We start from the raw sequence: 21,117 nt of genomic DNA on the forward strand, positions 1-21,117 counted from the left end.
GCGTCAAACAACGTTGGTATTGGATGACTCGCATAGCACAATCGGATCTCAGGAAGAAAGACGCGGGATTCAACAAGACAACAGAGTTGTATAGTAGGTAAAAAGCTGAAGTTTAAGCTATAAAAAGAAAATCATCTAATTTATGGCGATTTTCTATTACGTCTAGTTGTTGAATACGATCCTTACAACGCTATAAAATATCTCATTGCAGCGGCAGCTCGCCTAATAACCTCGCATCTCCCTCTTCAGCTGGATAATTCTTTTCCAAATCCTTGAGAAACTCTGCATGTTTCTCGCTCCGCACCGTAACCTTGAACGGAAACGGCGCTACCTTTGCAACGGCACTTCTCACAGGGTCAAGTTCAACCTTTGGCTCCATGACATTGCCCTGCTCATCAACAACTTTGCTAAAATCGAAAAAGGCCACCAGACAAGCAATATTGAGAAACAAAGCCGCGTCCGCAAGGTGCCGCCCGGGGCATATTCTGCGGCCAAACCCAAAGACGGACCAAAACGGGCTCGGTTCATTCCGTGGCTCGAGAAAGCGCTCTGGATCAAACTTGAAGGGATCGCTATAAATAGAAGGGTCATGGCAGAATTCCCAAATCTCCGGCAAGAGAACCGATCCCTTGGGTAAATCGTAGCCCTTGTATGTCACGTCTTCTGACAAAGCATGAGGGAAGCCCAACGGTGCTGTTGGGAAGAAGCGAAGAGCTTCGGCGAAAATGGCGCTGACAAAGGGCATCTCTTCCTGGTCAGCAAGAACAGGCAGGCGAGTGCCGCCAGTCACTCGGTCGACTTCTTCCTGCGCCTTTCGCTGAATTTCAGGGAACATGATGGCAGCTAGAATGAAGGTCCTAGTCACTGTGACGGTGGTTTCCGAGCCGCCAACTTGTAAGCCTGCCGCTGACCACTTGATGGCATGCTCATCAGCTTCATTGAGTTCTCCAGCGCCTGCAGCATACTCTTTGACAAGCTTCGCGATAAATGATTTTGTGTCCTTGCGGCTCGTCATTTGTCTCCGAGCGAATTGATAAGGCTCTTTAACGTAGACTTGAGCATTCCGGTTGAGCTCCCTGGCCTCAGCCTTGAAGTTTGTACCGGGAAATCCATCAGGAAGCCACTTAATCGCAGGTAAATACTCGACAAGTCTTCCAAAGGCATCGCAAGTGCGGAAGAAGTTGGCAACCACGTGGTCACTCAACTTTACCAGAGGATCATCTCCATGGGGGCTGGTAGTATAGCCGTACAAGATTTTGAGCATGACGGCATTTGCTTGACTGAGTATGAATTAGCTGGTATAATTACAGAGATACAGCTCATGTTTTGCAAAAGAAAAGAGAAAAAAAGAAAAATGACTTAGTGCTTACATTTCTAGATGTCGAAGGATCTGCTCGGGTGCCTTTAGCGTTTCCTGCAGTAGCAATCCGGTGTGCAGTTCTAGAATATCCGCATACTTGCTCACCAGGAGCTTGGTCCCAAGACCTTTATGCATAAGCTTCCGATGAAGCTTGAATTCTCTGGTTTGTTGATGGACAGGGATAATGTCCCCAAAGCCTGAATATTTGCTAAATTCAAAGGCAGGGCGCCCAGACGAGGCGGAACACTTCTTTTCGAGAATTTCATGTGCGTCTTGTTTATCAGCAATGAAAATCAGACGCCGCCCCAAGATCGTAATAGAGGCAATTGGTCCATATTTGTCCGTCACTGATTTCCAGTGTACGTGGTCGAGAGTGCCTTTTGGAGGTAGATCGAGAACATTGCCGATGATGGGCAATCCCTTTGGTCCAGGTGGTAGATTCTTCTTTTTTGAACTGCGGAATAGCTGGTGGTAGATGGCGAAGCTTACTAGAGTTATGAGAGCTTGGATTATGATTGTTGATGCCATTTGATCAAGAGCAGACAATAAATCGTAATCAGTCTGTGTAATGGACTGGAACAAATTCCTCTTTATGACAGTGCGAGGGAGCACGTCATTTATGTAAACCATTTCCCTCTCAGAACTCGTCACTCTGGTCGTCTACACCATCGTCAAAAAGGGGATTGGTCGCTTCTCAAGCGATTGGTTTAGCTTTTACGCAATATAGTAGATTTGCACCTAATAGACTGTACAGCAGGATTTGGCCTTGACCATATGCCCGATATGGTAATTGCTACGAAGAAATTGCCCCCCAAGCAACGTTTCCGGACAGTTTTCGGAAAGTGGGAGGTATCATATAAATGATCTCCCGTCGGAAACGATGAATAGTTTTCGTAATACATGGCATGTCCAATAACGAGCTCAGGTGAGCCGGCACAGAGCATGAACTGTCCGCAAGGAGGATCACATGGGCGTAGTGCTGAGGAGCCCTTTTCGCGACAGCCAGTCCTAGAAGAGGAACTAATTTATCATCTTTGTATTCCAGGTTTTCATATTACACAAAATCAATATTGAGGGGTCATGACAAGTCCAAGAAGTAAACTCATATATGAAAGAAGTTGATTCAAGTATATCGTTTGCTGTACTCCATACTTCTCATCAAGGGCCATTAAAAGGGTGATGATAAGTATTTGAGTATAGGGGTCAATATAAACTCAGGGCATGTTTCATTCATCAGATATGTGAGTGGTCATTATGATAGCTCAGATGTCTATCGGATGGTTCCTGGTAACCTCGAACAGGAGAATCCTCTATGCCTAGAAGCATGTTCGCCATGGCGTATTACAAATTACATCATCATTTTATGCAATGCAATCCCGATTTGGGTTACTTTGATCTCGCAGCATCACATTCACTGAAATAGTATTTACCAAAAAAAAAAGTCATAATATGCATTATGGACATTCACTTCGATCGTCTTTGCCGCCAACCAACGCTAATTTATTGACTTTCAACCACCAGGTTCCAAAAGGGGCATTCTATCTAATGGTGTGCCAAGTCTGCCAAGCGCTGATACGCCCCGCAGGCAATACGCTTGGAAGGATCAGCCAGGAGGAATTACGCACAATGAAGAGCATTGGACAAATGAAGCAAAACTCGAGAAAAGCTCGCAAGGCAGGGTAACTCTGTTGTATCAGCATGCTATCAACTACATCATACCTAGTTCAACATGGGACTCGACAGCACTGTTAGACAAATATCTGATTCGCCGTATCCTGCCTCTCAGCACGCTCCCCTCCATCCCAGTCGTCTACGGAACGAGGCTAGAGTTTTCTACACATCGATACATTTATGACGACTCAACCAAGCCATCTGAATAGCTGCAATACGCAGCAAAAGATCGTAATGCCCCAATATAATAAACGCCAAGACTCACATATTACCTTGTTCCTGCAAATCCCTCCCAATGGAGCCCTCAACAACAAAAAGTCAAGTAAGCGGAAGTAATTGGACAAATGCCTAGAACCTTCAAGTCAAGCCCATCCAGTTCTGTTCTAAACAAGGCTCTTCTATATACCCTCGCACAAGCAAATCACGCAATCTTTATCACAACCTTGCCAAAGTGCTTCCCCCCCCTGCACATACCCCATCGCCTCCTTCGCCTCCTCCAGCCCAAACACCTTGCACACCACCGGCCGTATCTCCTTGTCCTCGTAAAACCTCACCATCTCCTCAAACCTATCCTTGCCGCCATTAATCAGCCCCTTGAGCGTAACATTCTTCCTCAGCGCCAGCACATTCACATTCAGCTTATTCCAGCTCGACGCCTTGTCCTTGTCGTCATCAGTATCCTCTTTGCCAGACACATAGCCAATGCAGCTAATCGTCCCGCCAAACGAAACGCTCTCAAAGCTCTTTCGCAGCGTCTTTGCACCGCCCACTTCGACAATGTAGTCTGCGCCATTGCCCTCCGTGGCCTCCAGCACGCGGTCCTGCCACTCCCAGTACGTGCGGTAGTTGATCGTGTGATCCGCGCCGAGCTTCTTCGCCTCCTCGAGCTTCTCATCCGACGAAGACGTGATGACGGCCTTCAACCCAGCCGCCTTTGCAATCTGCAGTCCCGCAATGCTCACCCCTCCCGTGCCCTGCAGCAACACCGTCTCGACCTTCTTCTGCTCCGGATCCTGGCCATAAATCTCCACCGCCTGGAACGCCTTGCCAATAGGCCTCATCCAGTTCAGCGCCATCCACGCCGTCACGCTGGCAATCGGCAGACAACTGGCCTCCTCATCGGTCAAGTACTTGGGCACTTTGACCAGCGACTTTGCATCGAAACACCGATACTCGGTCAACACTCCGGGGAGAGGCAGGCCCAGTCCCGTAGCCAAGTCAGACGGCTTCAGCGCCCCGGAGAGATGAGCCTGAGCGAAAATAGACATGACGCGAGTGCCGGTGCTGAGGAGCGGCGATTTACTCTCGACAACGGTGCCGCACATGTCAGAGCAGGGAACGATGCCGGCCTTGAAGTCGTCGGGATTTGAGTGATGGGCATATTGGCCTTCGCAGACTACAACCGGAGTTAGAAGCGAGCATTTGCAACGCGTATATCATCACCATATACTCTATCCGGCAAAGCAAAAGCACTGCCCTGAACGTACCTTCGATATCCCGATAGTTCAAGCTCACAGTATGAATCTTCACCAACACCTCTCCATCCTTCGGCACGGGCACCTCTCCCTCCGTAAACTCCAGCTTATCTACCCCATCCAGCTTAGAAACCCACTGCTTATTAGTCGATGCCATTTTGACTTTTCTCAACCGCCAGTTTATAGGTTGCAAGTGCCTTATATCCCTCTCTCGTCTCAACGGCTATATCGCCTTTCCGATGCGGGGAATCCGAGTTTCAGCGAAGTTAGTGCGACGATAGCACTTTTATCAATCAACAACAACACTGGTAATTTGACCAAAGGTAAGAAAGGAAAATCTCAAACAGAGCATTAAATCTCAAAATGCTACGCTTCAGAGGGGTAGTCCACATCTGCCAATCATAGACCCCATGTAACCTTCAAAATGCGGATAACAATACTCATACAGGCTACGTCATCCGCAGATTTTGCGATACGAGCACTACATCACGACTTAACCGTAAAGCAACACAATTAGTGGATCCAATTGCCGTCTACCTAGAAAGAAAACGAGTCAGCAAAAACATAAGCATAAGTAGACAGCATCAACGCTAACCTTGGACAGCGGTTCAAGCCGTATGGCTTTCATTTTTTGTTCTGTTAATGCTAAGAAGCTTGAAGAGATCCTGTCACCGAAAATTAAACTTATACTGATGATTCAATTGGGAAGCAATCATCCGTGAAGTTAAGGAAACAAAAAGTGGTAAAACGAGAATCTCGCCAGTCCAAGCAAATACATGCACAATTAGACAAAAAGTAAACCATTCAAACTAAATTATAGCTATAAAGAAAGACTGAAACTCCAAATTGAATCGAAAGGGTAGAAAGAGAAGCCCTTGGTGGCACTAATACAGCAACTACAGTTTGTGAAAAGAAGAAGAAAAAGAAGACGAAGAAAAGAGAAAAAAATTTACAAAAATTGAAACCCGAAAAATTAGGACAACGAAAAAAAAAAAAGACAGTATTTCGCCGCATTTTGTGTGTTTTTCTTTCCCTTTCTTTCACATGTTCCTGCTAAATCGTATAGCCCTGTATGAGTTTATAACATTCGCCCATCTCCTCTTTTGCATCTATCTAGGATGCACGGAGAACTTCTTTCCCTTCACCAGCCCCCTCTCCTCGAAACAAAAAGAAACAACAAAGAACAGCAGTTCACATAGATGCACATTCCAAGAAGAAAGAAACAAAATATCCAAAATATAGTAAACCCCGGGAAAAATGCTGCCTGTTCAACGCCGCAATAAAAGATTATACCTTCTCAGCGAAGTCGACTTTTTTTCTCGGTTGCGTTAAGAGGGAATTGCCTCAGCGGCGGAGGCAAGACTTATTAATAAACGCAAGCAAATGCCATAAACTCTTGTATAAAGCATCAAAGAGAAAATTCATTTTTTTCGTTGAAAGATATTTTTTTGTTCCGCTTCTTCACAACCATCTCCAACCAACCCATATTCCAACAAACACATTGCTACTCTCATCTCAAGCCCCTTCCCTTGCATATACAAGAAGCTGGGATGCTCAATTCGTTGTCGTCACGGTCGTATCTGGACGTCAGACATGGGGGTATTAATAAGATTCTTTTTTTCTTTGGGTATTGGTACTGCTCGTCATCGTCGCCGAAGCCACTCCACTCAGTGCTAATGTGATGCGAAGCACGACGAGGTGGATTCGCAGCAGCTGTCTAGACGTAAAAGTCGTGAAAATAAATGTCATAATCGTCAAGAATCGGTCGTAGGTCTGGTTGAACGAGTATACTCGAAGGGGGATATTCTCGGCATTGCGCTCGGAAACGAATCATGACCGTTTGCGTAACGGCTGCCCATTTGTCGAACAAATTTTTGTGTACCCTGGTCCTGTTTTTCCGTATTCTCATCGGGGGTGGCATCATCATCATAAAAACCAGCTACGGAGCGGCGAGAGTTGATGGTTGAGCCCGAGACTTTTGGGCAACTTAGGGCGAGTGCATGCCACTATTTTGATCAATCGTCCTGGATTCACCGAAAACTCTCGTCGTCCTGAAGAAAAATCAATATTACAAGTCATAAAAAGCAATGGGTGAGGGCGAGGCGAGGGATGCGACGCAGAAAGCCTGCTCCGAATCCCCCCCAAAGGGCAGTCCATCGGCTCTCTCTCAGTAAGCCGCACGCAGCACACAGAAGAGAGCGAGTAGACGCGTGTTGTATGAGTTTAGTGATATCGTGAAGCATTAGTGGAGCTGGTGCCAACGCGAGCTCCATTGTCTGAGGAATCTACATAATAGTCATGTTAGTTTTCGTAAAACAGTCAGCGTGGGAGATGTGATCAACGTACCACTACCGCGTTGCATGTGGCCATTTGCTCGAGTACGACCAAAGCCGTTCGAGGTCTCCCATTCTGGGCCACGCGGCTGCCTCTCAGGGGCACCCTTGGTAGTGCCATTGCCGTTGGCGCTGGGTCGCTGGCTGCCAATTGCACCAGGAGTGTTGCGTGCCTGGGACTGCAGCCCGCTCGCCTCGAAAGGAGACAGGCTCAGCCCGCTGAGGCCACTGACAAGGCCATTATCATTCTTTGCACCGGGAGTGCTTGGGTTTCCACTCTGAGATTGGCTACCGTTGCTGAGATAGTCACCGAATCGAGCAGTCGATGCAGGCGTCATACCGCTCAGTCCGCTGCCAGGAGCCAGGTAGCTCGATGATGCCTGAGAGGGGCTGGGAGTAAACGAGCGAAGGTCGGCAAAGCTCTTGGCAGCACGCAGGTTGTTGGGAATTCCAGCTCCATCTGGGCTACCAGGAAGTTCAAGAGTAGGCCCATGTCGACCAACAAGATGAGCATAGTTGCTGCTGGCCGCTCGAGACTCTCGGTCGGCGGCAAAGTCGAATGTGGCAGCCCGGCTCAAGCCACGCTTGTGAACATCCAAGCTGCTGGCAGGGGGCGTATGGAGATCGGCGGTAGGGGAGGGCTGTCGTCGCTTCAGCACGGTTAGCTGTCGGGAGTCAGCTTCACCAATAGACTGGTGCTCAAGGCCCATGTGGTGAGCGAGGATGTGGATAGACCGGCGGTGCTCGGGTGCAATTCCAGGAGGGAACACCAAGATTTCACGCGAATCATCTCTTCGAAACATGGCAAGTTCGGTGTAGAATTCAAGGGTCTGGGGGTCGTTCAGATCAATATCGCCTATGTTTTGCTCGTCAGTAAATCGTCCAATAAATGATGTGTGCATGAAAACCCTACCGAGATGAGAGATGGAAGAGGCAGGGGCGGCAGAAGGGGTGCGCGCCTGAGCTTGGGACATTCCACCCAGACTCTGAAGCGAGCTCTGGCTGTGCAGAATAGGAGCGCGGTGCTGCTCCTCCAGCTGACCTCGGCGCTCCCTCTTTTCTCGCTCGATACGCTCGCGCTCAGCCTCGGGAAGCATCTTCTTGTACTCGACTCGCAGCTTCCGGCCATGAACGTCCATTCCATTCATCGCCTCGATTACGATACGAGTATCTTCGGCGGACTGGAAATTGGCAAAGGCGAGTCCTCTGAAAACTCCATTATCAAAGTGGTAGTTGAAGGCATAGGGTTGGGGGAGATGCATATCCAGCATGATCGAAGCAAGAGTTTCTTTGCGCACGGCGAATGGAATATTCTTGATAACAATGGCAGTAGGAATCAGCTGATCTGCGTCGTTTCCGACAGACTGAAGGCTGTTTGGGGACGGGTGAGATCCAGGAGCATCAACACGGAGGCCACCGTTTGACATGGAAGCGCCAGCAAGGCCATTCGAGTAGGACTGAAGGTTAGGCATGCCCATTCCACCATGTTCGGTCCAGTTCTGCATCTTGTTGGTCAGTAACGCGATTTCGCTTCCAAGGCAAAAGGGGATTGAAATGAAACATACAGTCGGCAAAGCAGCGCGGCGGTTAACGCTTCGCTGCCTTTGTGAGCCATGCACGTTGCCTCCGACGGTAGCCACACCGGCGCCGTTGTAGTTCCATGTTTGGCCGTTATCCATCATGTATCCAGGCATGGCACCGCCGCCGCTAATAGTGTCCATGGCTCGGCTTCCATAGCTACCGGCCAGTCTATCGGAGGAGTAAAGGTTGTTTGAAGGCAGAGGTGCATCAAAGGGTCGCTGCGTCTGTCGGGGCATGGACAGGCCAGGGGCAAAGCCATAATTTTGTCTCGAGGAGCTAGGCGACCGGTTGGTGGCCGTGCCGTAATCGAGATAAGTCATGTCGTGGGGCTGTTGAGCCATGTCGCAAGATCGTCCAAAGTGTATTTATTGCGACTGCGGCGTGAATAGCGTGTCCGGAGATACGCAAAGGGGTAAAAAGTTTTAAGATGATGCGCAAAGAATGGGCGGAGAAGGAACACGTAATCGACAGGACAACGAAGTTCCAGTTCTTCGCACTTGGAAGAAGAATATTCTCAAAAACGCGATAGAGACGGACGATAAAAAGGCAGCATAGATGATGCACAGTCTGGTTTGATCGGATCGTTTCAGTCGTGACGGTCGTAACGTGAGTTGGGGGAGCAGCCCAGGCCAACCCAACAAGAGAGCAGTCGTGTAGAAGGCAGTGCAAGGCTAGCTAGCTAGCTCTGTGCAGTGCGTAGAGAGAGGGAGTGAAGTCTATAATGAAAGGAAAATTCAAGATCCACGGGACTGTTCAAGCACTCCTGCTTTCCTCCTTTCTTCAGAAGCGACTCGGCGCCGCGTCGATTATTCTAGACAGAATCGCCGAGCTTGGAGCTCACGATTCTTTTCTGAGATGTGGCGGTCGAAATTCGGGGAACGTGGTGTTCCTTTGCAAACTGCGCCAGCCGGACCAGGTCCACGAGAGGCGCGGGAAGTCAAAGTCGGATCCAGGGAGCTCTGTATCCGTGGGTTGCCCAGATCGGATTCCAGCGGCACCAGCACTCGCGTTCCAGGAGCTGTTGAGCGGTGGCGGCAAAGGCGGGCGTCGGCTGGCGACTGGCGACTCTCGCAAGCGGCTCTTACGAAGTCGTTGGCGGTCGCGGAATCGCAGGAGAAGCGACAGAGAGGAGAGGTGGCGATGGAGAGGAGAGGAGAGAAGCGAAGCAGTGCTACGAAGTACGAGAGTTGGAGAGCCGGGCTAGGGAAAAGAAAAATTGCACGCCAGAGCATAATCCTAAGTACGGGTAATAACCTACTAGGGGGGAGGCTCTTGCGCGCCCCACCGCTGCAGACTTGGGTGCGCCGGGCGGCCGGGGTACAAGCTAGATATAGGGGCGGCCACCAAGGCCAAAGGTAGCACCGGCTACGTGCATATGGCAGATTGCGGCCCAAGGCAACGTATGGCGCAGACCACCCCTAATTTTGGAGCTGCCAGTGCCTGGTGGCCTGTGCTAAGGCGCTGGGCTCTAGGGCACAGCAGTGCTGATGGGGACATCCAAACTTCTGCTTGTAGTGCGGCCTCTAATCTAACGAGGCAAGGGAGCAACAGCACAGGTTCTTTGCATAAACAAGCCGCTTTTCCCTATGCGAAACTGCCTCTCGTTCTCTCTCCAGCTGCCGCTTTTAGTCTACTTTGCACCTGTTTCTTACTGTTGTTGTTTTGTCTTGCACTGCATCCGCCAGCCGTTTCTGTCTTGGGTGAAAATATCTGCTGTGCCGCCACTGCAAGCCCTCAGCTCTCCAGCAGCCAGAGCCCTAATACTGATGGTACGTACCGCAGGGGCCCTGGCCATTGGCAGTTCTCAGTACCGGGGACCTCGCCCATGGTTTATTGCGATTGCAGAGGCCATCGTTGTAATGAATCTACCTGCCGTCGCAGCCAACCAGCCGGCTATCAGATGTACCTGCACCCGTTGATTGATCCCCTTCTCGCTTGCAGTTCCGATTTCTTATCTCATTTACCTCCATGCCGTTCTCTTTCTCTGTTACTGTAGCATTTATTGCTTCCCCTGAACATACTCAGGCCTTTGGCCATGCGTCGACGTTCTAGAAGAAATCGACGCCCGCCCCTATTTTCCGCGGCATCTGCTATGCTTTGCTGCAAAGCGATTCGAGCATTGCGTTTATTATGACACGGAGTCCTGGATGGGGCCTCTGGCCGTAGAATTTGAGGAGAAGCAATATGGAAGAGATGGGGCCGCTGTGTCATGGGGCTTATACTGTGTGAAGACGACATTGCCTCATTGCCACACCTCCAGCGGCTTGAGGCGCAACGAAGCTTTGCAGGCGGTGCAAAACAGTGGCTGCATGTAACCAGGCCAGGGGTTGGCCATCGGAGGCCTGGAGATGTTTTGTTTGCGGCACAGAGAGAGCTGAGATGTTGACATGCAGGCTAATTTAGGTGCGTCAAAGGGCCTGAATGGCTGGATGCCCTGCAGATGTTGAAAGTATGTACAGTAGCATTGAACCTGCTGTTATTCAGTCTCGTGCCCAATCAGGTTGCTGCTTGAGGTCTGCTAACCAGCACAGCATCGTTAACCGCCCTGCTCCAACTCAAACGTTGCCACTTCTCTCTGATAGCACAAGGACTGGGCAGGCCGCTATAACGACCGCTGCTTCTCGCATCATTTGTCTGGTGTCTACTGCGAGGGCATACTTGAGTACTGGAAGACGCGGAGTCGCAGGTGCATACGCAGACTCCCTGTCTAGCCCCCATGCAGGCGCAGGGGTTGCTTTACGCTGAGTCAACCAAAACACCCTCCTGCTGCAGGATCACCTTCACGTTGGCCAAGAGTGTCGTTGGAGAAGCAGGGAAAGCCTCCACTCGATCAGCGTCTGCTGCGTTGCACTGCACACACCTCGTGCATACGAGACTCAAGAGGAGGCGCCTCTGTCTCGTCCTCATGATCCATACATAGCATGGTGTTGATGGGCGCTCGATGCTCCCCTTTCGACCCTCACTTCGCTCTGCTCCCTCAACTCGTCTTACATGCTGTAAATGCGCTGGAATGCCGCCGCGCCGCCCGCCAAAAGCAATTTGCGCCACGTTGCAGCCATCAAATTTCGGGATATCTAGGCACACACGCTCGATCTAGCGGCATGTGGTATGGTGCACCTCTACGCCCTGAAACAGGATGGGTGAGTGTAATAAGACGCCGCCGGCACTAAAGGGGCAGATGGGCATTAAACGGCAGTTCGAAAGAAGACCCCTACTGCATGGCCGAGCGATTATTTGCATCTGCTTCAGACCACGGCTCGTATTACGAAGCAGTGCTACTTGGAGTGGTCCTGTAGTAGTGGTGGTAAGTTGCGTATGCCTTGCCTGGAGAGCTTTACGAAGCGTCATCATGCCGAGGGCCAGTCAGCCACCGGCATCACACATCGTGATAGTGATATTACGCCTCTTTTCGCTTCAACCCTTCTTTGTGCGCGCGACCCTCTAGGTGGCAAAAAATGCATGTCAGCCCTGGTAGCACTACTAATAGGCTCATAGTAGTACCTACTACTGTGAGTAGTTTGGACAACGGGACGGCGTGGCGCTCACTAGATCCCGAAGTTTCGAGTTCTCGTCGACGTTTATCACGGCCTCGGCGGTTGAGAGGCAAAGACAGAGGCCTGCCTCGGACAATTCACTATGCTGGTCTTCACCCTTCTGCAGAGAATCGAGAAAGGGCGCTGTCAGCACGGGTCGCTTCTCATTTCCAAAATATCCCGTTGGCTACCCCTTTTTGCTCCTCGCAACCTCGAGTCCTTCAGCTGTTTTTCCTTCTGACGGTACAGAATGTCTCCAAAAGAAAATATGGATCTTTAGCGTATCCACCTGCGATCAGGGCTGTCTAGCGAATCGGAATTGTAGCTGGCCGAGTTTGCAGGGGTATGGGTTGTCGCTGCTGCGTTCTGCTCAGTCAGGCGACAAGCCACCATCGCCAGCAGCCACTTCCAGCAGAGGAAGCCTCACATGCAGAGTCACAAGGGCCTGTTGCGTCGCTTTCAGCCCACGGCACGGGGACTGTTGGGCCAGCTGAGGTCCTGAGCAGAGGCTCCAATCCCACGGATCTGCAATATCGCTTCGCGGCTCCGTGCAGGGCGCCAACAAGAAACACGGTACCCACGATATCTACCAAAACGTGAGCAAGAGAATGCAATTATCAGATGTTGCGCGTCACACTGTATAACGCACTGCTACATAACAGCCTTCTGCCCTCTTTGTCGCCGTGCACATTCAGTACACCTGTTGTTGTCATCACGACAAACATTGGGCCTGAGCCCCTTTCCGCGAATCGGGCCTCCTTGATCTTCCTGAATTTCCGGGGCCAATCTCGTTTTCTGCCATTTGGGCTCTTTGACTAAAAATCGGCAGCCCGAGGCACCGCCTTTTTTGAGGATCCACTCAAGCCCCCCTGGCAGCTCCCAATCCCGTGCCATTTCCAACTCGTGCACGTATCCCGTACGCCGGGATCGTGAGTTTCCAAATTTAACATTTTACTGCATCTAGACCCAACTAGTATTTCCTTTGAGTCTAATTTGTCAACTGCATGCTAACCATTGCTCTAGCTATCAAGTGGTCGTTTTGCTTTCAAAACTGCTTTGTCTAGAGCAGACAAGTTTCATCTGATGAAGGGGGAATATACAACACAGTCAATGAATCCTTTTTGTCTAAGACAAGCAACATCTCTACGGCTGCTGAAGATGTCGGGTAGCTTCGCCATCAGGGACGCGCAAGCAACGTTTTAAAATCAGCTCCCCCTTGCTCTACTACTTTTAATGAAGGACTAGTATAGCAAGTAGTCTTGCGGCTCTGAGACTGCGGGCATCACGATGCATCAACCACGTGTTGGTACTCGTCAGTTGTCATCCTACCGAGGAGGGCCTCTGTGCATCCAAGATGAGCTACCGCCACCAAATCCTTGGTGTAACAATGGCCTCGATGGCTGCAAACGCACCGCATGCGCCCATACCCACACTCCCGCAGTTTGCTCGCCGGGCATTGGCCCGTTTGCCTCCCCCTTGTGCACGCCCGATCATGCACGTACTTGGGAGCAGTACCTGCAGCAGCCTGCATGTCCTGGCGGCTGGTTGGCTCGGCTCGTGTCTGCCCTTTGGCGATGGATGTTGGGACGAACTCGATACGTGTACAACCACGGATTGCGCTACGGCTCATTGGGGGAGCACAGACGGATGCCCGGGCATGCACTTGCATCTGACTCTGTAGGCGGCTCTAATTTGACACCCGAGCTGTGGTAAACCTGCGATCGAGTTTGTAGGTGAGTGTAAAGATGACGGTCACTGTACTTACTGTTCGCTCTTTGTATTCCGCAGCTCGTAGTTGTGTGCTGATCTATGGACTGTGGGTGCGCTCCGATACCGAGATGTTATTTGCAAGACTCAATCATTCGAGTCATTCTCTATAAGTAATGCTATGCAATCCGTTGAGCAAATAATTTATTAATTCGCTGTTATCAAAAGCTCGATACTTGATTGTTTTCTATTATGGGGTGTTGTCGTGGAGCATACAATGGCATTCTACAGACAACCGCTGTTATAGGGTATGAATGTGGTACCAAGATGAACTTTAGTATAAATACCTACATATATATACCAAAGAAAGGGTACATAGATTGGTAAAGCTATTCATGCCAGTCATATCAGCTGTAATTTTAGAAGGCATATCATTCTTCTTTTTGCTTACTGCGTAGACGACAACTGCCTTGAAGGCGAATACCTCGGGAAAGACATCATTGAGATGAGAAAGAACAACAGGTACTCTAGAACGGCCGCCTTTCAACCTCAAATAATGTGAAATGTCTAAAAAGGATAGAGATTACAGCCAACAGTCCATATCACAACCAAAAAGGCCAACATGCTGACACCCATCTGTGGAGTCGCTACACCCAACACACGCACCACCACCACCAAAACACTCACAAAAATCCACCCACCAAACACCACTCTGATAACAATCTTCTCACAAGTAATTCTATAACACTGTCTAGATGCATATTTGCCTAGAGCTGCCGTTAAGCGAGAACGGCGGTGTACCTTCTCCTTGGTGCCAGGCCATGCATGCTTTCTGCAGTAAGATATCCACCTGGCGGGCCAATCTCCTGGAACACAGTACAGCCCACTCTCAAGCTGTCAAAGTGCCCATGCGAGATAGTAATCTATTGGCTTTATCGCTGTTGAACTGGCTGGTGGGGGGGAAGCTACTTTGTGCTCCTGCTATGCAAGGTGCTTTTGGGTAGGGAGGTGTTTTGGGGACATGTTCCCTTTGTGACTTACCTTGGTAGCATTCATTATTAATAGGTATATCTCCATAGCAACAGATGCCCATGGCGTACAGTGGCCGCCATTCTAATGTTTATAATACTTTTAGATTTTCCACAAGACACTTTAAGATGACATTTGGTGTTTGATTAGACATGTACCAACTCTTTATGTATTCAAAATGCCTAAGTACGTATTATTGATGTGCCTCTCGGAAATTTATTCTACTAGAGTTGAGCTCAAGCATGTCGACAAATATATCATGAAGCGGTGATGTTAGTACTGAAACTGACAAGTTTCCTTTTACAACGATTCCTGGCCTGTTCCTTACAGCGGACTTTTTATCCCCCCCTCTGCAATATGGACTCCGTAGTCTGAATTTATGACGGAAATGGCAAATGCCGGAATAATTGCCAGGCAAATTATGGCATATATTATCAGTTATCTCTGACTGATTAGAATAACAAGAAGTAAAGTTCGTAGGGTAGGAGCAAAACAAAAGTTTAGCTGGAATGGTTCAACTTCTTTTCTCTACTAAATGAACTCAGCATCCTTTTCGAATGTCTGTAGGTCAGTCCAGATTTTCAGCATCGATTTGAGTACATGTATGAAACAAAACGAAACGAAACAGTTATCCTGACTGTAGTATTCGAAATGGAGAAACAAGGAAAAATAACACGAGGATGAACTTTGCCCAGCTTTGTGCTTTAGCGCGGGGCTTGGTCGCACTGACGTCATCAAAGCGAAACCTAATGAATGCTCGCTCTGGTTGGTTTAATGAGATTGAATATTGTATAATTTTAAACAGTATCTATGCGCCAATGACTGGGATCTAGTTACAGAGAGTCAAATGAACTTGAATTACAACAGCACCAACGTATATTGCTGCCAGGGGTTTGACAACGCCAATTGCCGATCATCATAGCGGCGTAATTACTCCAATGTATGTATTTACTTGTACTATATCCGGGTAGCCGTTGTACATCCACATCCTGGCCCAATATAATCATTGCGTTATCTACTTCTATATAACCTGACATGTGTTGCCTGTATCATTAATTCCTTTCTCATTCCATTTCGTACAAGGGGGCGCTTGGTATATCGGTCACGTCATGGCCACCTTCACTTTGCCTGTTGCTCAACGTCCTTCCATCTACCCATGCGCATCGGGTCGAGAGCCCGCAGCTTCGTGAGCCAGGTCTGTAGATTACCAGCTCCACCACTCTTGCCCTCTAGTCGATTGAGAGCCAAGTTGTATTCCAACAGAGCCTCGTAAATCCACTTGATGTCGTCATAGTCTTCTAACAGGTCTGTAATCTCATCAATCTCACGCTTTAGGTAGGTGATCTTTTCGTCGACAGTTAATGCCGGAGTGATGCTCTGCCCATTCCCGTCTCCCACAATTTGGGAGACCAGAAACTGATGGTAGTACCATAAACTCTGATCTTCGGGCCCGACATTGAGGCCGTTTCGTACAAGATCGAGCTCTTGGGCGAGAAAAGCCGCCCTGGCCTTGTCGTCAGAGCCCCGCTGCTCCAAGACCTTTGGGATGAGTAGGCTTCGGTTATGCCACGCGGAAAAATTTGACAAGTTTGCCTGAATCATGGTCGTTGTGTAAGCGAATTCGTCTTCAGCCATGCTCTTGCCGTCCAGTTCGGGGCTCTCTAGCTGAGCCACCACATATCTCCTATATCCCCAGGCATGGTAATTGCGCTGATCCCTATTGAGCATCTTGGATACCAGACCGAGCTCCGTTTCCCATATTTTGCGTGCTGCCGGAAGGGGTAGCCGTAAAATAGCTTGCGACAGAAGCCATTGCCGGAAATTCCAGATCCAATAGCACTTGGGGAACTCCATCAGGAGCGGCATGGTAAAGGCGACTTCAGACTGTAACACATCGCCGTCTGATTGCTGGTTCTTGGCGCCTGGCGTTGCGTCTTGGGTATCTGATGCTGGTTGGTCTGTTGTTGTAGATAGGAGGCAGGACAAGAGACACCGGCGGCGGACATTCCATACTGTGTAATACTCGGGGTTGAGGCGGAGGAGTTTGGTGGTGAGGTCGTAGAGCTGGAGGGTGTAGGTTCCCAGTGCGGCTTGGGAGCGGATCTGGTCCTCGAGGCTGCGATACTTGTTGATCTTTTCAATCTCTTGCAGCCGCTGCTCTTCGGTGCGCACCCGGGTTGTGCGAGCTACGTTGTGCTGCAGCCTTGCGAATTAGCAGTCTGTACCGCGTGTGCCCAGGGGAATGCTGTGCTCACGCTTGCCATGGTGCCACTGTAGATTTTTAACAGGAGGTATTGATGGTTGGACTTTGGAGAGACAAATGTGAAGATATACAGACCACAGGTGGTTCTTTATCAGCAGCTATCTGCTGGGCAGTTGGAGGTGGGATGTACATGAAGCTCTCCCAGATCTCGTGCCGGCATGTGGTCCGTGCGAGCTGGAGTGACAGCAGGCTAGCAGGTGCATGTGCCTTGGTATCTCGTCTCAAGCCACAGCAGCACCGATACGGCCGTCTGGTACACAGGGATCTAATCTGTGCACTGCAACAGAGGAGCGCGGATATTTTGCTGAGGATCCGTCCAAGTATTGTAGTACGTGTATTGACAAAAAGTAAAAGGAATTAATTCTGACGCAAGCTCAAAGCAAATTCTGTTTCCGGCCAAGTGCAGCGACTTGCAGTGTCCTGGCATCGGCAAATAGCCGGCATTAAGCCATGCCTTGCGCCACAGCCTGGCCGCCACAGCGGGACAATGTCAACTCTAGTCGCCGAGTTTAGAAACAGTTGAACTCCAGGCTCACCAAGGCATGATATCGCCCAGCCAGGCCAGCAACTTCGCACCAGCTTGAACTGGCAAGATGGCTGCTTTGCGGTGATTCTACGCCTTGCCTTTACCGCCTTATGAAGCATCATGGGGTAAGACAAGGCATTGGCAGCGCTGCTGCGATGGCAGCTGAGCTGTGTGGTCAGTATATCCCGATGCCCTGAGTCGTCTTCAGCACCATCTCCAGTGCTGCATACACGGCTCTACGGCGATTGCTTGTCGACTTCTCCCCCCTCAAGCTGTCTGGCACGATGACTTCCAACGTCTTTTCCAGCGGCTTTGAGGCCTTGGAGCCCCTTTGGCTGACTGACGGCCCTTTGCCGGCCTGCCACCATCTCGAGCTGCCTGCGATGCGCCAGTGGCGGCCAGCCTTCGGCTATACCCCGGCCTGTCGGATGCGGCATTCCATCACACGGTCTCACTAATCCGCCGCCAGCACCGCCCAACGGCTCGACAGAGGCTCCTGTTGGATGCTCTTAGGCAGCTCAACAGCGCTGCAGCCTGCGAGAGGGGCTGTTTTTGGGGAGGCTGGGGGAGCTCATTCCGCTGAGGCGAGCGCGCCATGGCCAGAAGGCTGCTGGTTCCTTGCAGCGGACCTCCCCCAAAGGCGGGCAGAAAAAAAAACATGACAGCAACTGGACCGCCCGCTTGCGTCGATTTGCCAAATTTCTACCAAACATCCCACCATTTGCTTCGACGCCATCACCACCGCCGCACGCACATCACCCTCTGCTCTCGCCGCTCGCCAGTGCAGACGCTCCATTTCCCGCTCGAACCATCGTGCATCTTTAGTCGCCATCCCGCATCGATACGCCGCTCACAATGGCCGGAGGCAAGGGCAAGTCGTCTGGAGGGAAGAGCTCCGGCGGTAAGACGAGCGCCGAGGGAGCCAAGAAGCAGCAGAGCCACTCTGCCCGAGCCGGTCTTCAGGTGAGTTTCTGGCCGTTGGACGGCGGCAGCAGCAGCATTTGATTTTTTGCCCTCTCGTGGCCATCCGGCTGCGTCTCCTCGTCCTGCTTGATGCCCAAACGATTTGCGCGCATGCACGCCCATCCGCACCTCATGCGAGTCCCGCTTTAGCTTCCAACCTCCCCGCGATGGCCGAGTTCGACGAGTTTTTTTCCCAGACGACGTTGACGCGTTCGCCATCCCGTCGCCGCCACGGCTGCTGCGACTTTGTGCGGAAACGCAGGGGCATCTTGGCGATGGATCTCGCCGGACTCGAGCCGCGCAATTGTGTCACCTTGCCGAGTTTGCTGCCCTTGGGCTGCTTGGATGCCTAGTCGCGTAGCTGAGCGCAGGGAGGGGGAGAGGATTTTTTTTTCTAGCGGCGGACACTCTTTGGGACGGGATTATACCCATGCCATTGTCATCGAAACCAGGATTACAGCCAAGAGATGTTCTGTTACTAACCGCACTGTTTTCGGCGCATTTAGTTTCCCTGCGGCCGTGTCAAGCGTTTCCTCAAGCAAAACACCCAAAACAAGATGCGTGTGGGCGCCAAAGCCGCAGTCTATGTCACCGCCGTTCTCGAGTATCTGACTGCTGAGGTTCTGGAACTGGCAGGCGTAAGTTTTTCTTCTTCAACTCGCTACTTTGCAGCATTAACCGTCCACGCAGAACGCAGCCAAGGATCTCAAGGTCAAGCGCATCACCCCTCGCCATCTCCAGCTGGCCATCCGAGGTGACGAAGAGCTCGATACCCTCATCCGCGCCACCATCGCCTTTGGTGGTGTCTTGCCGCACATCAACCGCGCCCTCCTGCTCAAGGTTGAGCAGAAGAAGAAGGCAAAGGCCCTGGAAGCCTAAATTGTTCCATCTACTCCCGCGCACGAATCGCTTTTCGCTCTTTTTAATACTCCGAATACCTTTCTGTTTCGAATCGCGGGGCGATTGACGGGAGATGGGCTGGAAATCGTTGGACTGGATGACGCTTTTTGATTTTTATTTTCTGCAGAGGGTATCCGAACCTGTCAATGGGTATATACAACCTGTAGGAGGCTTGGACAACTGTGCAGATTCTGGGCGCACGGCAGCAGACTTGAAAAGGCCGAATGACAGGACCGCGTCCTGATGGTTTTGTCTTGGTGCCAGCCGAGCAAATGGCTAGTCGTGTGGGTCATGTACAACAGTTGTTTGTGTTTGGGTCTTTTTTTGTTTGATGTTGCTCGAAGCCGTTTGGAGACAGTAGCTGATGGGATTTGGCATGGTGGACGAAAATATCTTGTTGGGCGGCTGACGTTTGCCAGGCAAGATTATCTTAGGGCTAGGTACTTTTATCAAGAAAAAAAAAAGGAGAAAAAACAGGCACGATATACGGCTCTCCTGTGCAATATCTGGTGCTTTGTGTTGTTTTGGTGGTTTGTTGAAGCCGTAGGACATGATAGTATTCCTGTAGTTGGTGTCACTGCCGCAACGCGTTGCCTTTGTTTGCTATCACGAATGTCATTCTTTATTTGGTAAAGGTGCCTGGAAATAGGATAATTATTTGTTCATCGCCTTTTCAAAGAGTAGCTAAACGTAATACATTTTTTATTTTTAGAGAAGCTTGCTGGATATGTTGGAATTCTCAGACGCTGAGCGGCCATGGAATCTTTCATGTGCATAAGGGGGTATCTGCATGTATATATGGATGGCGAAACTTGCTTGCTAGAACGCAAATATAAAGACAATGTAGAAAGGCCATACTATCGAATCGCAAATTGCAACTCCATCTCTCGCTCCTGATCCTCCCTCGTCCTCACATCTCCCCCCTCATCTCCTCCCCCGCCCTCCCCCATGCCCTCCGCCACCTCCATCCTCTCCTCTTCACCTTCAATCACAGCGTCGTCATCTACTTCCTCATCCAAGATATCATCAATGTGCCATTCCTGGCTCAAAGGGGACGGCATTCTTCGGAAGTTTCTGCGGCGTTGACGTTTGTATTTCTTAGCCTTTTTTGGTGTCTTTAGGGGCTTTTCGCTTGTGGGCTCTGACGACGACGACGATGGCCTCTGGTTGGCAGGCTTGGACATTTCGTTGAGTGCCATCGTGACGAAGCACTCGCTGGGGAGTCTGCAGTCTGTGAAGCAGCTGGATGTGCCGTCGAGCATCTTGTGGAGCCGCTCGCGCTCTTGCTGCCTCGGGGTTTCTTCATCCACGGCCATCATGGGAGCATCTTCGGTTGGGGAACTCTGCTGAAGCAATCTGCTACGACGCGCGTTGTAGATTTGCTCCCAGGCGCGGAAATCGAATTGAATACTGCAGATAGACTGTACAGTGTTCTTTTCCGAGTAACAGATTTTGTGGCCGCACTGGAGGCATCTTTGCGTGCTGCCCATGGAGTAGCGTCGGAGGCATTTGTGGCATGTCCAAGTCCAGGGTTTTGGCTGGATGTTTGAATCTGTGGCCATTGTTTTTTTGGAGTTTGTATTATCGTGGATGGGGAATGACGTTGATTTAGACTGTTGATGGACTATCTTTGTCGAGGAGGTTGAAGTTGGGGTTGTTGAAGATTGGGTAAAGGGGATGGGGCGTGCTTGTTGAGGGAAAAAGAGCTGGAAAAAGAGTCGATGTTGATATGAATACTATGGGCTCTAATATATTTCCTCCTTCTCAAGCAGAGAG

At 50.3% G+C, this 21,117-nt stretch overlaps 6 protein-coding genes across 6 annotated transcripts; 1 reads left to right on the forward strand and 5 right to left on the reverse strand.

Moving 5' to 3' along the window:
- Positions 1–146: 146 nt before the first annotated feature.
- TrAtP1_009326 (uncharacterized protein) lies at positions 147–1,888 on the reverse strand (the record flags this gene model as incomplete). The annotated part of the gene is made up of 2 exons (XM_066114239.1): positions 147–1,280; positions 1,371–1,888. The coding sequence occupies 2 exons, from the start codon at positions 1,886–1,888 to the stop codon at positions 203–205; spliced, it is 1,596 nt and encodes a 531-aa protein (XP_065970333.1). The 3' UTR covers positions 147–202.
- A 1,151-nt stretch (positions 1,889–3,039) lies between these two features.
- Positions 3,040–5,085, reverse strand: TrAtP1_009327 (uncharacterized protein). The gene is made up of 2 exons (XM_014093626.2): positions 4,519–5,085; positions 3,040–4,427 (listed from the first exon to the last, which is right to left on the reverse strand). Exons 1-2 carry the CDS (start codon positions 4,661–4,663, stop codon positions 3,430–3,432), a joined length of 1,143 nt encoding a protein of 380 aa, XP_013949101.2. The 5' UTR covers positions 4,664–5,085; the 3' UTR covers positions 3,040–3,429.
- Positions 5,086–5,292: 207 nt separating this feature from the next.
- Positions 5,293–9,613, reverse strand: TrAtP1_009328 (uncharacterized protein). The gene is made up of 4 exons (XM_014093627.2): positions 8,405–9,613; positions 7,753–8,338; positions 6,853–7,695; positions 5,293–6,791 (listed from the first exon to the last, which is right to left on the reverse strand). Exons 1-4 carry the CDS (start codon positions 8,759–8,761, stop codon positions 6,730–6,732), a joined length of 1,848 nt encoding a protein of 615 aa, XP_013949102.1. The 5' UTR covers positions 8,762–9,613; the 3' UTR covers positions 5,293–6,729.
- A 5,866-nt stretch (positions 9,614–15,479) lies between these two features.
- On the reverse strand, positions 15,480–17,296 carry TrAtP1_009329 (uncharacterized protein). The gene is made up of 2 exons (XM_014093628.2): positions 16,945–17,296; positions 15,480–16,885 (listed from the first exon to the last, which is right to left on the reverse strand). Exons 1-2 carry the CDS (start codon positions 16,951–16,953, stop codon positions 15,809–15,811), a joined length of 1,086 nt encoding a protein of 361 aa, XP_013949103.2. The 5' UTR covers positions 16,954–17,296; the 3' UTR covers positions 15,480–15,808.
- A 1,037-nt stretch (positions 17,297–18,333) lies between these two features.
- TrAtP1_009330 (uncharacterized protein) lies at positions 18,334–19,320 on the forward strand (the record flags this gene model as incomplete). The annotated part of the gene is made up of 3 exons (XM_014093629.2): positions 18,334–18,441; positions 18,948–19,079; positions 19,132–19,320. 3 exons carry the CDS (start codon positions 18,334–18,336, stop codon positions 19,318–19,320), a joined length of 429 nt encoding a protein of 142 aa, XP_013949104.1.
- An 878-nt stretch (positions 19,321–20,198) lies between these two features.
- TrAtP1_009331 (uncharacterized protein) lies at positions 20,199–20,903 on the reverse strand (the record flags this gene model as incomplete). Its single annotated transcript, XM_014093630.2, has 1 exon — positions 20,199–20,903. The coding sequence occupies one exon, from the start codon at positions 20,901–20,903 to the stop codon at positions 20,199–20,201; it is 705 nt and encodes a 234-aa protein (XP_013949105.2).
- Positions 20,904–21,117: the final 214 nt, after the last annotated feature.

The sequence above is a fragment of the Trichoderma atroviride genome, chromosome 5 (assembly GCF_020647795.1).
Source record: "Trichoderma atroviride chromosome 5, complete sequence".
Classification (NCBI taxonomy): domain Eukaryota; kingdom Fungi; phylum Ascomycota; class Sordariomycetes; order Hypocreales; family Hypocreaceae; genus Trichoderma; species Trichoderma atroviride.